This window comes from Macaca mulatta, chromosome 1 (assembly GCF_049350105.2).
Source record: "Macaca mulatta isolate MMU2019108-1 chromosome 1, T2T-MMU8v2.0, whole genome shotgun sequence".
Lineage (NCBI taxonomy): Eukaryota > Metazoa > Chordata > Mammalia > Primates > Cercopithecidae > Macaca > Macaca mulatta.
The window spans coordinates 192067543-192083910 of record NC_133406.1 but is presented as its reverse complement, the minus strand read 5'-3'; the positions used below and the strand labels follow the sequence as shown (position 1 = coordinate 192083910).

At 43.2% G+C, this 16368-nt stretch overlaps 1 protein-coding gene across 7 annotated transcripts in view; it reads right to left on the bottom strand.

The window, feature by feature from the left end:
• Positions 1-1201: 1201 nt before the first annotated feature.
• BEND5 (BEN domain containing 5) overlaps positions 1202-16368 on the bottom strand; it is a 1441067-nt gene continuing 1425900 nt past the window's right edge. For 3 of the 7 annotated variants that reach the window (XM_015139247.3, XM_015139261.3, XM_077991609.1), the window contains 2 exons: positions 9429-9525; positions 1202-2635 (listed from right to left, as the gene is read on the bottom strand). In XM_015139247.3, coding sequence (XP_014994733.1) covers positions 2515-2635; positions 9429-9525 — 218 coding nt within the window. In that variant the 3' untranslated portion in view covers positions 1202-2514. Of the gene's footprint in view, positions 2636-3253; positions 3281-8511; positions 8873-9428; positions 9526-16368 lie in introns of those variants that run through there. The other 4 variants (XM_077991613.1, XM_077991622.1, XM_015139275.3 and 1 more) reach the window with 2 other exon arrangements.

Genomic DNA, 16368 nt, shown 5'->3' with positions numbered 1-16368 from the left:
AGTTAATATCACTGTGTCTAGCATTAAGTACTATACTGTACACTCCATTTGCTGACATCCAGAAATGTAACATCCTGTCCCATGTCATCCCAGTCCACAGAAATGACATGAGGCGACGCTTTGGGGCATCCAACTTCCAACCCAGCATCCTCCTAGAAAGGAAGTCCCCTCTATTTCCTCCCAGATAGATGTCGTTCAGACTCTTCTTGCACTCCTGTGGTGATGGGGAGTTCATGGTCTTCCAAAGGAGTCCATCCAGTGGTTGGCAATTCAATTCACTAAAAGTTTTCCTCATCCTGAGCAGAAATCTATCTTACTGAGACTCACTCCCCAGATTTGGTTATTACCTCTGGACAACACGGAACAAGTTTGCTTCTTTTGTCCAATGATGTCCCTTTAACTTTTTGGAGACTGTGATCTTTCTTTCCTATTCACACTCACTCTTATTTTTTATTTTAAACAATAAACTGCTCCATTCCTTTCTAATGGGGAAGGATTTGCAGACACCTCACTTTCCTAGTCATATTCCAAATGATCAAAGCTACCATTTAGTGAGCACATAAAGATTTTTGCCTACTTTTTCCACACCTAAGTTCATTAAACTTTCATAACTATTATAGCAAGGTAAGTATTACTATGACCATCTTTCAGGCGAGGAAACTAAGATCTAGAGATGTTAAATAACTTGCCTAAGATCACACAGTTTTAAAGAAATAGAAGTAGGGTTTGAATGCAGAATGAGCCAAAGTTGCCTGGATCCAAGTTTTTGCTCTTAAATCATCATTATACCTGCTGTTTGTGTAGTCTATGATCCAATTACTCAATGTAGTTTTAAATATATGGGCCAATATATGATCACAACATTATGGAAGTGACCTGGCCAAGGAAACATGGATCCAGACTATTGTCTCTCTCATTTTATGCACTCTGCCTCTTTTCATGCTATCTAAAATAATGCTATCATTTCCAAAAGACTGACACACTCTTGGTGCATGCCAAGCTGGTTGCAGTCAATTAAACTCCCCGGGACTTTGACACGGGAACTGCTGGAAATCAAGACTTGACTGTTGTCCCTTATTTTGATAACAAAGTCCTTGACCTCAAAGTCAGGGTTATACCAGTTTGGGGGTTTGCCTGTTGGTTCTTGAGCAGTGGGAGACCGAAAGGGAAAGGTGCCAAGAATGCTCAGAGGAAGAGAAGAGCTGCACAAAACACTTTATTTGTGTTCCTATGGGCAAAACGAACCCAGGGGAGAGGCTGTATGTACAACATGACATTTGTAGCCAATCAACATATGGCTCTTTGTTATTATTTCTGAAAACCAGCATGCAAAGGAGAACAAGTTTTGCTTTTGATTTTTGTAGCAAACTTCAATAATCTCCAACCCAAACAAACAAACAAACAAACAAAAAATGCTTTAGTGGAGCTTTGTGCTAAGGGCTTTTCCTCCCTGGAGCCTCCCTGCCTCTCCCCGTCTTCTAATCCTCATTTCCGGGAGGTCATTTTAATTAGCAGGCTGTCATGGTGACTCAGCCTGCTGTTTCCACAGACAGGAAGGGAGCAGACTCCCCTGGACCCGTTCATCATACAAAGGCACTTTACTCTTCACAAAAAATGCACAATATTTAGCTTGCTACACCTTGGGGATTGCTACTACCATTTTATTTTATCATTCCTCCCTGCCTCAGGGTGCATCCTTGTGTCTTTTGCATCTTCCTTGCCTGGCAATCACACTTTCCTCATTGTAGATTAGCAATGCCCACATCTTCAGGGGCCACGCTTAATCTCTGTCTCCTGGGATCTGGAGACTAACCATAATAAACCTTTTAAAATGAAGGACCAGTGCGTTTTTGTCTTTGGAGCTAAAATTTTAATTAAACTACCCAGGAAATAGGGAAATAGCTCTCAGCACAGTTTTCTAAATCTGCATGCTGGGGTTTGAGGGAATCAGGAAGCATGCAGCTTAGATACAGTGACCATATATTTAAGTCCACTGTGATTTCAAAAATCCTGTCCCATTGTTCCCTAGGATGCATTTGCCCTTGGGTTGCATGTGTTGTTGCTGTTGTTTTGGATCAGAAAATACAAACAGTGCATTTCTAAATCTGTAAACAATCAAGCCTATTTAAAAGGTAACCATCTGCAGTAACTATAAAACTTAAAAATGTAAAGTGGCTTTGAAAGAACTGACCTGATATGTGTCAAGTATCTTAAAAGGGATGTGTAGGTTTTCCTCATCTTGGAAGATCTCTGTGTTGTAGAAAATAGCATCTGTGCTCACCTGGTTCCAGTCTCCTATTTTGTTCCTGAGCTTTTTGAGCTGAAGGCTTACAATTGATTTTCCATTGGAAAAAGGGGAAATCAATGATGAAGTTTCTCATTGTATCCCTTCCCTTTCACTAGCCTATGCATTAATCCACAAATCCTCGGAAGCTAAAAAAGAGTGATTAATTTCATTCCCCAGCAGAAAATGCACGCTCCTGTCCCCATAAGACCTCCCAGGACTCCGTGTCTTTAAAAAGGGGTTGAAGGGTCTTTGTGGTTCACTGAGCTCTTCTTGTCCCCTTTGCCGTTGGGGTAGTTGCTGGCTGGGCCCCGCAGGAGTGGGTGCTTGTAAGGAGGGGATTTTTCTTTCCTGCAAAGGGGGAGATAACAGAAAGAGAGAAGACAGCACATATACACACTGTGATGAAATCATTTGTGTGCATGTCTATCTTCCCCACTGGACTGTAACCTCCCAGGAACAGTAACCTGGTCTTCTTCCCACAGACACTAAAGGTGACAAAGACCAGCAGGCATTGATACTGTCTTCAAGTTGCTTATAGCTTAGGAGAGGAGACAATTGCATAAAATACCTACACAAAACAATAACTATAATATGTGTCAGGAAGTGGTTAGTGTCATAAATATGAGAATCTCTTGAACTAAGTTTGAATTCAAATTGAAGAAGAAGATTTGGAACCCATCAAGCTCTGACCTTGGCGCACCCATTTTTCTTTACTGTTGATGAGTCATGAATAAGGTAAAGACAGAATAGGTGGCACCACATAAAGGGACACCTTGCCCTAACATACCCTCCTTCCTTAAAGGAAGCCTCACTGCCTGAAAATCCACATTCATTGAAGAGCCTTGCTAACATAACAAGGCTGCCAGAATAGGTGAGATACAGCTAGACATCAGTACCTATTAACACCCTGGAGCACATGCATGAGGTGTAACTTATGGGCAATGTGATCTTGAAGCAGTTCCTTACCTTCTCTGGACCTCTATTTCTTTATTTCTAAAATAGGAGAAAAATTCATGTCCTTCCTGCCTCATAGGCCCTGGTAAATGGAGGTTGAAGAAGAGCTTTGTAAATTACAAGGTGCTATTCATCTGTCATTGAAGGATGTTGTTCTTAACACCCAAACGGAGCACAGGACGTAAATATGTTTTTACGGGGAGAAAGAGGAGGCAGGCCCAGGTTTGGTCATAGTTGGGGCAGCCATGGGGGGATGGTGGCAAGGGGACAAGTTGTGCAAAGGCTAGAGAGGACTGTGAATATGCAGAAGGACTTAGGGAGGGTGAGCTAGGAAGGCAAAAAGCCATCAACCAAAGATGGGGACATAGAGAGTGCAAGGAGCCACTGGAAGGCAAAACATCCCATACCTTTAGGTCTCTGCAGAGGCTGTTCCCTTCCCTACCTCTAAAGAGGTAGAGGAAGAGCCCCACTTCCTTTGGGAAGACAAATTCCCAAAAAATAAGCTTCCCCCATCCCTAGGCCTTTTTAGCACTTTGTACATTTCATCACTCCTCCGCCTGCCATTTTCTAGGTGGTTCTTTGTTCATCTCTTTCTCTTATGAGACGATAAGTTTGATGTGTATGCTTTTTCTCTATAATTCCTGAGCCAAGTGCAGGTCTGGTATGGGGTAGGTGCTTGAGGAGTATTTGATGACTAGAAATGAACTTTCAGTCTTATCTTCACCATATCATTTACTCTAAACATTCTGGCCTTGTCATTGCTGTTGTGTGAAGTCAGGGACCCTTAACAGAGGGACCAGCTGAAGCCATGGCAGAAGAACATAAATTGTGAAGATTTCATGGACATTTATTAGTTCCCCAAATTAATACTTTTATAATTTCTTACGCCTGTCTTTACTGCAATCTCTGACCATAAATTGTGAAGATTTCATGGACATTTATCACTTCTCTGATCAATATTCTTGTGATTTCCTATGCCTGTCTTTACTTTAATCTCTTAATCCCGTCATCTTCGTAAGCTGAGGATGTATGTTACCTCAGGACCCTGTGATGATTGCGTTAACTGCACAAATTGTTTAGGCCCCAGATATCGGGGGAACCCGCCCCTAATAATTCAATGTGAGTCCTTTTCTGCTTTCCCTAAGTGTCAGCTGGTCTGAGAAATAAAGGAAAAGAGTACAAAAGAGAGAAATTTTAAAGCTGGGTGTCCGAGGGAGACATCACGTCGGCAGGTTCCGTGATGCCCCCCAAGCCACAAAACCAACAAGTGTTTATTAGTGATTTTCAAAAGGGGAGAGAGTGTACGAATAGGGTGTGGGTCAAAGAGATCACATGCTTCAGAAGGTAATAAAATATCACAAGGCAAATGGAAGCAGGGCAACATCACAGGACTGTGGCAAAATTAAAATTGCTAATGAAGTTTCGGGCACACATTGTCATTGATAACATCTTATCAGGAGACAGAGTTTGAGAGCAGACAATCAGTCTGACCAAAATTTATTAGGCGAGAATTTCCTCATCCTAATAGGCCTGGGAGTGCTCCCGGGAGACCAGGGCTTATTTCATCCCTTATCTACAACCGTAAAAGACAGACGTTCCCAGAGCGGTCATTTTAGAGACCTACCCCTAGGAATGCATTCTCTTTCTCAGGGATGTTCCTTGCTGAGAAAAAGAATTCAGCGATATGTCTCCTATTTGCTTTTGAAAGAAGAGAAATATGGCTCTGTTCCGCCCAGCTAGCAGGCAGCCAGACCTAATGGTTATCTCCCTTGTTCCCTGAACATCACTGTTATCCTGTTCTTTTTTCAAGGTGCCCAGATTTCATATTGTTTAAACAATTTGTGCAGTTAATGCAATCATCACAGGGTCCTGAGGTGACATACATCTTCAGCTTATGAAGATGACGGGATTAAGAGATTAAAGTAAAGACAGGCATAGGAAATCACAAGAATATTGATTGGGGAAGTGGTAAATGTCCATGAAATCTTCACAATTTATGTTCAGAGATTGCAGTAAAGACAGGCGTACAAAATTATAAAAGCATTAATTTGGGGAACTAATAAATGTCCATGAAATGTTCACAATTTATGTTCTTCTGCCATGGCTTCAGCTGGTCCCTCCATTCAGGGTCCCTGACTTCCTGCAACACGTTGCCTTGGAATGTGTCTTGTTAGGTCCTGCTTCTGGCTGTTCTCTACTCTATTCCCCAGCGTGGAATACCCTCTCTCCCCTTTCTATTTCATCAATCAAAATTCCATATGTCTGTCAAAGCCAAGTTCAAGTGCCACTTCCTCTCTGAAGCTTTTTTGGGACGTGCCTGCCAGCTACAAAATACTTGCCAGATTTTGTAGGAGAGGAACTTCTGCTTGGGTCTAACTTTTCTTTAGTGTGAAGGGGTCAAAGTGGGTAATTTTGGGGGCTTTCTCAGTTCTACCACAGCTCAGTAACACTTATGAATTATTTAGAATTTAATCTATGCTAGGCCCTGCACCATGCACTAAGGATACAGAAGTAAGTAAGACTGAGGACACTGAAGCTAGCAGAGAAGCCAGACATGCATAGAAGCTATGACAATACACCACAGGACACACCATGCTAGAGGTATGTACGAAACACAGTTAGGAGCTCAGCAGAGAGGAAGCAGCTCTGTCTCAGGTGGAGAATACAGACAAGGAAACAGAAGGTGTGATATTTGAACTGAGCTTTGAATGATAATTAGGAGCTCACCATCTACAAGCAGAAAGGGAGCTCATTCCAGCAAGAGGAAAAAGGATGTACAGAGACATGAAGGCAAGAAAACAGCTAACTTGTTTGGGATGAAGCATAAGGCACAAGGTGATAGAAATCAGGTGGGATAGACAGGGTGCTCATGGGGGTGGAGGGGTGTAGAAAGTAGGAAATGAAGTTTAAAATGTAGGCCAAGGTCTTGAATAGCAAGAAGAGTTGAAATATTACCCTAAAGGTAATGGGGAGCCATGGAAGGTTTTTGAGAGAAGGCATAACCTGATACATAGTTGAGTACTTATACACTTTTCAGTATTGTTTGTTATCTTTACATTTATACTTGCCTTTATCCTCCACAAATCTGAGCTCACAATGGGCAGGGACTATTTATAATCCTCTAGCAGTTGGCACAAGGACTGGCACATAGTGGGCTCCAGTGTGTTGAGGAGCTGATAAGCCCCCTTACACACACATACAACCATCATAACCTCTCCCTGGAGCCAGCCCCTCCAGCCTGTGAATGAGCCTGAGTCCATCTCTTGCTCAGAGACCACAATCATGCTCTGTTTACCTACAGAAGCACATCTGCCCTGTTCCTTCTTCCTGTCTGATTCTATCCCCTTTGCTGGAGCATTTGGGGCTTACGACTGTACCACTGTGTGCTAAACAAAATGTGGGGCCTCAGCTTTGGTCATCAATGCCATGCCCCCGAGCCTGAGCTCTTGTGCCCACATTGCTGCCCCTCCCGAGGGACCCTATCTGAAGGGTGGCCCGGTATCCAATGATGCTGGCAGGTTTCCGCCAGCGTGTGAGCAGAAAGTGACATATTGTAATTATCCATGGAGATGGGAGAAAACAAAGATTAATTTTGAGTCAAAACATGTAATTTTCCTTTAAAGCCAGAACTGCTCTTTCACTTAAGCTATTTGATGCTTGGGTGGAAAATAATACAAAAAAGGGGAAGTATTTAAAACCCAAATTAGAGCTCAGAGTCTTGTACCCTCCTGGGAATTCATTTTTAAAGGATTACTGACCAATCTAGAGCTAAGTGGTACTCACAGTTTGATGAGGCAGAGGTGTGTGCATAGGGAGGAGGTTATTAATTTTTTTCTTAATTTAAGGGTGGGTGCATTTAGCTCAAGTCCTCAAAACTCTGAACTCATGAGGAAGGAGCTCTCTAGATCTTTTCTGAAGAGGGCTCCAAAGCTCAAGGCAAGGAAGTGCCATGAACAGTTAAAGTCTGGGCCCTGAGATCTCCCCTGTGTCCTTTAGATCTGTGTCAGGGTTCCATCCTCTCCCATCTCCAGGAACTCTTCACTGGTAGACACTGAATACACTGCACTGCAGGGTGAGGGCCTGTGCTCCAGTCCTGGCTCTGACCACATGACTTTGACCAGCTCCTTCTGCTGCCTAAGTCCCCATGTTCTCATCTGTATCATAAAGAGAGACTAGAGGATCACTAAGGTCTCCCTGAGTGTCAGCACCATTTCATTGGTATATGACAATGCAACATGCAAGAAAAAAATGATTAAGGATGAAGATAATTTTATTTAGGCAGAGGATGTGAAAGAGACAATCCCCAAATTAACTTGTAAATGAGATTCTAAGAATTCTTTTGAGTTTCATAAAGCTTCAGATGTTTAAGAACTTTAAACAATCAAGAATGACTTCTAAGAATGAACTGAGCATCTTCCTCTAGAGGTGAACTCCTCAGAGGTAGGGGTCATGCTTTAATCAGCCACTCATCCCAGCACTTCTTTCCTGTCAAGGGCCTGGTATAAAGTGTTGCTTTTCCTGAGTGAATGAATGAATGAATGTATACATGCATGTATGCACAATGCAGGACAGGCACTTCAGGGGCACAAGTAATAGACGTGATTCTCCTGCAAGAGTTTCTAATATGCCATGCACAATGGGGGCAGGGGCACAAAGACCCCAGATGATTTAGAAACAATCTGAGACAGGGTATCAGAATGTCTTGTCATGAAGATGCTATGACATGGGGCTCAGAGATGTATGACTCATAGCATTGTGGAACATAGGCCCTGAGACATCACCCAACCAAACAAGTCAAAGGACTTGCCCTAGGTCTTGATGAGCTGGTTGGAAATCTGGGACTGGAGGACATGAAAACATTTATTGAGCATCTACCAGCTGCTGGGCACTGTGCTAAGCTTGTATCCATTCTACAAAACCATATTTAGATATCATTGTTATTAGCCCCATTCATAGGTAAGCAGAGAAAAGCTTCAAGAGGCCAAGAAACTTGCCTAAGATCCTATAACTCACATGAGTCTGAGACAGAATTTGAACCCATGCTGACGAACTTCTACTTGAGGTGAACCTTAGCTATACTTCAATTCGGCTTTCAAATAATAAAAGCCTAGGAGCAAACCCTGGATCTCCCAAAAACTCTTTGTCCTTGGGCATCTCACATCTTCTCATCGTCTTTCTGAGTCTCCTTTTCTTTATTTGTAAGATGGGGAATATACTGTGTATGAGGAATAAATAATACAATGTACACAAAGTACTCTGTACAATAAGTAAAGTGATTTATATTGTTTTTATTAATAACAGGGTAGGGAGGAAGGTGCATCAGTGCAAAGGCCCTGAGGCATCCACATACATGAGCAAGGTCATGGCAAAGGTCAGTGGAAAGAATGGTCTGGCAAGAGCCAGGAGTTGGGCATTGTCATGTTCTTCAAGTAGGAGGGACCACTGAGGGAGTGGGAGGTGAGTCTAAGAGATGGGGCAGGGCCAACACATTCCAGATGCCATGTGATGTCACTGTCCTTATGCTAGTTGGGTTCACAGCCAGTGGTCATGGAAGTGCCCAGTGCTTCAGGCTCTGGCCAAGTCCTCAGACAGGGTGGAGGCTCACCTCCTGACCTTCTCTCCTCGATGGCCCTGCAAGTTGGCCCCAGAAGAGGACCCAAGGTAGAACTTCTCAAGGGTGTGTCCTCTCCAGCCCAAACCTTTACATCTTGAGGGAAGGAGACTATCATGTACTGACAGCACTGTGCTGGGTGCTTTAACACATATCTCATAATAATCATGTATGTGAGGACTGCTGTCCTCACTTTATAGACGAGGAAACTGAAGGATCAGAGAAATTCATATAGGAACCTCAGAGGATGAGGTATCAGGAGAGGTAGTGCATAGAAACACCCAAATTAATTTAGAACAATGACTGAACCCAGCTCCCAGCAAGCCCCATCCCTGTGGATTCCCAAGTTAGAACCAGGAATGTGACCTTGCCCTCACTGTCTGACTTCTTAATGATACTTTCTTTATGCTCAGGAAATATGCTCTTATGCCCCAAAATCTATGTGGCAGGGCCAGGATTATCTTTCCTGCTGCACAGATGGGATGCTGAGTTTTAGCAAGAGGCTAAGGGAAGTTGCCCCTGAATACAGCCAGTGGAGCAGAACTCAAGCCCAAACCTCTCTGCTCTGCCACTTACCGTAGTCTCGGCATGGGAATTGCCACCTTTTCAACCATGGGGTTCAGCCGATAATAGTCCAAAAAGGTTCTTGCCACGTTCCGCCCCAGCTTCATATCTGCAGGTGTGTGTGTTAAGGAGCAACTTTGAAAAGAGATTGAGACAGAGTGAAAAGAGGACTACTAATAAAAATAATAACAGTAATAAAAACAGTTACACCACTCATTGTTCTAAGCTTTTTGTATGTGCTCTCTTTTTTGATCCTTGAAAAACCTTAAATGGTAATCACTATTATTATCCTAATTTTATAGATAAGAAAACTGAGGTGCATCGCAGTGACGTAATTTGCCTAAGGTCACAAAACTGGGAAAAGAAGGAGCCAGGATATGAGTCTAGGGAGTCTTACCCCAAAGCCTGTGCTAGTAGCTTTCAGGGTACAGCCCTTTGGAAATCACTGGGCTGCTCTGGTCTAGCCTCAGGTGGCTCAGGATGGAGCCAGGTAAGCAAAAACCCCAAGGGCAAGAGACATTGGTTGTATATAGACCAGTGCCTGCTTGACCCTTAGGGCTCAGTCATCCACTTTAGTAACCTCAGGCACAATGGTAAAACCCTGTGACCCTAAATCATGTTCCCACTGCACCTTGAAATTCCTCCAACAATGAATCTTTCTGGTAACGATTTGTGATTGTAAAAGCATAAACTTCTTGGGGAAGGGTCAATTTCATATTGACCATTAACACCTTAATATGAATGAGTACAACAATCATTATTCAACAACAGAATATCTTCTTTGTGCATTATAGCTCACATCTCTGGGCTTCATACATGTTATTTCCTCCGCTGAAGTTCCTCCCTACCCGCTCCTGCCTTCTCCTCAGCTAATTCATACCCCTTGCTTCTCTAATGAGGTGATATTTCTTTATTAGAGCCCTCCAGGATATTCTTCTCTCTTCCCAGAACTGTGATTGGTGCCCTTGTCCCACATTTTCATGACTCCTGAGCTGGCTTCATTCAAAGCACTTATCACTTATCTCACAGCATGGGAATTATGTGTTTACTCAGCTTAATCCTTAGCCATTCCTTCTCCCTCATCTCTTAGCTCTGAACATCCAAGCCGTCACTAACCCTTCTCCAAGACACCTACCATCTCTTGAATGTTTTCACTTCTTTCCACCCCCCTAGAATAGGCCAGCATCATCTTTCTCCTAGATTGCTGTCATCCTGTCCTAACTAGTTTCCCTGCCACAGAATTGCCCCCGTCTGGTCCATTTTCTACAGTGCAGCCAGAGGGATTCTGCAATGCAGCTCTGAGTATGTCACTCAGCTGAGTAAAACCCTTCAGCGGTTCTCAGTTGCCTTCAAAGTCCAAATCTCTGAGCATGATTTACAGTACTGTTCATAGTCAGGTCCCTGATTATTTTCTCAACATTATGCTTGCTACCTCCCACCTACTCCCCTTGCCCTTCACATTCTGGAAACACTGAGCTTCTTCTGCCTCCAGGCCTGTGCCCCATACGTGCCATCTTTCCAGACCACTCTTCCTCCCTTCACATGCCTTCCAGGGCCCACTCCTTCTCAGCTTCAAGAACTCAATTCAGTTGTTACTCTACTGATAAGTCTTCCTTGGCTGTCCTTGCTGGGACAGGAGTCTCTCCTAGGTTTTCCCACAACCTCTTCTTCCTAGCCTGCACCAACCAGAGCACTAATCATACTGTATTTTACCTGTCTCTTCTTTTCAATAGCCCCTTTTAGCAGGCAAGCTCTATGAGGCAGAGGTCATATCTGTCTTATTCATCACCTAAATACCCATGTACTCATCTGACAATAAGTATGAAATATATATCTGTTGAATTAACAAATCATAGCTGGCTGGGTGCGGTGGCTCATGCCTGTAATCTCAGCACTTTGGGAGGCTGAAGTGGGTGGATCACCTGAGGTAAGGAGTTTGAGACCAGCCTGACCAACATGGCGAAACCCCATCTCTACTAAATACAAAATTAGCTGGGTGTGGTGGCACATGCCTGTAATCCCAGCTACTGGGGAGGCTGAGGCAGGAGACTCGCTTGAACCTAAGAGGCGGAGGTTGCAGTGAGCCAAGATCACACCATTGCACTCCAGCCTGGGCAACAAGAGTGAAACTCCATCTCCAAAAACAATAAAAACAAAGAAATAAATAAATAATAGCTAATATTCATATAATGTTTAATATATGCTAGGCAATCTTTTTTTAAAATATACTTTAAGTTCTGGGATACGCATGCAGAACGTGCAAGTTTGTTACATAGGTATACATGTGCCATGGTGGTTTGCTGCGCCCATCAACCCATCATCTACATTAGGTATTTCTCCTAATGCTATCCTTCCCCAGCCCCCAACCCCCTGTCTGGCCACGGTGTGTGTTGCTCCCCTCCCTGTGTCCATGTGTTCTCATTGTTCAACTCCCACTTATGAGTGAGAACATGTGGTGTTTGGTTTTCTGTCCCTGTGTTAGTTTGCTGAGAATGATGGTTCCAGTTTCATCCATGTCCCTGCAAAGGACATTAACTCATTCTTTCTTATGGCTGCATAATATTCCATGGTGTATATGTGCCACATTTTCTTTATCCAGTCTATCATTGATGGGCATTTGGGATGGTTCCAAGTCTTTTCTATTGTGAATAGTGCTACAATAAACATACGTGTGTGTGTCTTTATAGTAGAATGATTTATAGTCCTTTGGGTATATACCCAGTAATACAATTGCTGGATCAAATGGTATTTCTAGTTCTAGATCCTTGAGGAATTGCCCCACTGTCTTCCACAATGGTTGTAATTTACACTCCCACCAACACTGTAAAAGTGCTCCTATTTCTTCACATCCTCTCCACCATCTATTGTTTCCTGACTTTTCAATGACTGCCATTCTAACTGGTGTGAGATGGCATCTCATTGTGGTTTCGATTTGTGTTTCTCTAATGACCAGTGATGATGAGCTTTTTTTCATATGTTTGTTGGCCGCATAAATTTCTTCTTTTGACAAGTGTCTGTTCATATCCTTTGCTCACTTTTTGATGGGGTTGTTTTTTTTTTTTTCTTGTAAATTTGTTTAAGTTCCTTGTAGATTCTGGATATTAGCCCTTTGTCAGATGGAGAGATTGCAAAAATGTTCTTCCATTCTGTAGGTTGTCTGTTCACTCTGATGATAGTTTCTTTTGCTCTGCAGAAGCTCTTTAGTTCAATTGGATCCCATTTGTCAATTTTGGCTTTTGTTGCCATTGCTTTTGGTGTTTCAGTCATGAAGTCTTTGGTGCTGCGCAATCTTTTAAGTGCCTTATGTATACTGACTCATTCAATTCTCACAATAACCCAATGAATTAGGTATATTATTCCTACTGTTCAGAGAAGATAAGTGATTTCCCAAAATGTTGGGCACCTAATGAAGAGCTGGGATTGAAAGTGAGTACCCTGGCTGCATGTGTTTATCTTCCTTCCCAAACTACCTCTCCAGCACCTGCACCATTCCATATTCACTTCTGTGTCTCTCTTGCCTAACACATGGTAGGGTACCCTCCACCTACTGAGAAACAAGACTCACATCCCTGACTCAGGAATAGGTGAGGGGGGCATGCAGGGTAATATGTAGAGGAGGAGGAACCTGAGGTTGGTCCTAGGGGATCAGTGGAGAAGGACCATTCTCGGCTGGTCTATAAAGGCAGGACAACTGAAGGGGCATTTCAGGGAGAAAACACAGAGTGAGCAACAGTGCAGAAATGATTTACCATGCATCCATCTATCCATCCATCCACCAACAAGCATATTTGGAAGCCTCCAGTGTGTCAGGGCTTGTGTGAGAGGAGTGTTTGGTGGGAGGGGTCTTGGTAGGTCACAGTGGAAAGGACAAAGTGGAGTGGGAAGAAAATATGCAGTTGCTTGCATTTGCAGGACTGTTGGGCAGTTGCCACAGGCCTTCCTTCAGTGCTGTCTGGGGCTGGGCCAGGTCCTCTGGGCCATTACTCCGTCCAGGACCATGGTGATAGACAAGTGTTTGAGAAATAGGCAAGTGAGTTCTCAGTGAGTTCTTCTTCTTCAAGAAGTCCCCAAGCTGGGGTTGGACATGGCCTAGAACATGAAACCTAGCGTTTACAGAGCACCTACTATGTGCCAGGCACTGCACTGGCTGCTTTGCCTAAAAGTGCATTTTAATTTTCAAAACAATCCAGTAATGAAGGCTATTTTATCTCTTTTTTGCTATGGGAGGTTAAGGAATTTGTCCAAGGCCACATAACTGGTAATGGCACTGTCAGGACTCAAACCCAGGCAGGTCTGTCTCCAGAACCATGAGCTTTCCACTATCCTGGCCCATTTCCTGATTTGAAGGCACCTTTTCTGTCAAAGCCTGAGTCATCCCAGGCCAGTGCCTGATGGGAGAAGGAAAAACACCAGACAAGCTGTTTATGACAGTGAAATGTACTGCAGGCTTGCTGGGCTCTGGGGCTGCCACCTGCTTTCTTCCTCTGGATGTGACTGACCTTCTCTGTCCTTTTGTTTAAAAAGTTCACAAGCTGGCATTGGGCATGACCTCTCTGAGCAGCAGACTCTGGAGGCCGTCTCACCCAGCTTTCACCCAGCCAGTCTCCAGCTGGCTGGAGGAAACCAAATCGTGGTTGTGTGCACCAGCAGTAAGAGCTACAGGGCACAGAGGAAAGCAGAGGTTCCTGTGGATTGAGCTAAAAGATTGCAGCAAACGTTTTTGAGGCAGATGTATTTAATCCAAATCCTGGCTCTGCCACATGCTGTGTATGGCAGATTGTATTTTCCAAAGATGTCTGCAACAATATCTCCAATCTCCCATGTTATTATAGTACATGACCTTGCCACTCCTTCCTCTGAGTAGTATACCCTTCCCTTGAATTTGAATGGGTTCAGTACTTGTTTGTAACCAAAAAAATGGCAGAAGTGAGAGAAGTGCAATAGTGGGATTTCTGAGGCGAGGCCAGAAAAGGTGAAGTAACTTGTCCTTGCTTGCTGAAATTCTCAAGCTGGAGTCCTGAGCCTCCATGTGAGCAGTCTGACTGCCCTGAGATCCTGAGACTATAGAAAGAGAGAGGAGAGAGATTCCTAGCCAGCCTACAGCTCCTCCAGCACTCTACTGTTCCATCTCCAGCCATTGTCTGACAGCAACACACCACTCTCTAAGCTAGAACCAACCAGCTGAGGCCTCCTCAAATTTCTGACCCACAGAGAACGTAGGAAAATAGCTATTGTTTTAAGCCACTAAGTTTTGGGGAGATTTTCTAATGTAGAACTAGAGAACTAGAACACTGTGTGATCTTGCATGAGCCATTTCATTTTCCTGAGTTGCAGTTTCCTGCTCACAGTGTTGTTGGGATGAAGAGTGTGACTGCACCTAGTTGATGAATAACATAGGGGTTGGATGAATGAATGAATGAATGAATGAGGAAGAGAGAAACCTGATCCCTTTCTCACACTGAGAGCCAGACTTAAAGCAACTATAGGAGGTAGCTTTGTAAATCAATCCTCTTGAACTCTGCTAGGGAAAGGGGATGGGCTGTTCCAGCAAAATGTGCCACTGTAAGGTATTGATCATTTTGGACAGGATCTGTTTAGAAGCCAGTGTTTTAAAGATGGGCATTGTCTGGGACAACTCTCTTCCCTTCCCCCTCCAACCCTATTACATATTCCCTAACCCTGAAAGTCTCACTCTAGATTATTTACTGCAATGGCCCTGTTTGAGTCAAGAAATAGGACATGGGCAGGAGGAGAGGAGGGATTGATTGAACATTTTCAATTAAAACAAGCTGTCTTTGAACAAAGATTTAAAATCCAGGCAAGAAAGGCAATAATTCTCTTGGCTGGAATGCTTTCCACTGTATTGTAGAATTAAGAGATAAAAAATTGGGGGTGAAAACTCCCAACTATTCATTATAAACAAAAATCTCAAGATGGTCTGTAAGTTAAAAATCTCATCATTTTCTGGTTCCTATGTAGGTCATTGATCTCTTTCTCAAAAATGGCAGGGTATAGCCAGCCACATGGGGAAGATGGAATCAAGACACTTAAAGCAATAAACCAGGAGAATTCAGCTGGGATTGTCCAAAACTTGGACTGATTCTGTGACTTTCATACAGAGCTCTTTTGAAAAAAAGGGCAGGTGTAAGTATCCCTAGCCTCCTATTTAATGGGGACCTTCAACAGGTAATGAAGGTTTGAACATTTACTGTTCATTCTCATTCATTCACTCATTCCTTCACGCATCCATTCAAATGTTTGCTGGGCTCCTCCCATGTATATACTGCTATGAAGAGGACAGGGATTGGGGTTAAAGGAAAATTAGACAAATACACTTTATAGCCTAGAGAAGGAAACTGACATGTTCCAGTTAACTATATTACCTGAGAGGCTGTTGCACTGTCATCTTCAGAAAAGCAGGAACTATTTTTTTTTAAAGTTTACTCCACAATGCATACAGTGTAGTTACTATCACCTATCCTTACCAAAGCCCTGCAAAGTCAAAGTACAATTCTACATTATATTTCACAGATGAGGACATTGAAAACAAGAGAGTTTGCATAACTAATTCAGTCTCATGGCATGAATGTAACAAAGGTAGCATATGAACTTCAGTGTCTTCTAACAGCGTGCATATGTTGTTTCCCTTCTTGAGTGTAATCATAAATTCGAACACAAAATTCTGTGGATGTGTGGAAGGAGACTGAATTCCAAATGGAGGAATTATAAAAAGCTTCATGGAGGTGCACATACAACAAAGATTTGAAGGACAAAGACAGGTCTTAAAGTGGGAGGAAGAGAAAGACAAGTATCAGCAGAGAAACGGAGTGTGGCCAGGCACATGACATGAAATAACACAGAAAAGGGTCCGAGGGCCCATGTAGCTACGTGTAGAGTGGAATGTGATGCTGAAATATTAGGCTAGAGACAAGTGAGTGAAGGCTTTGAATGT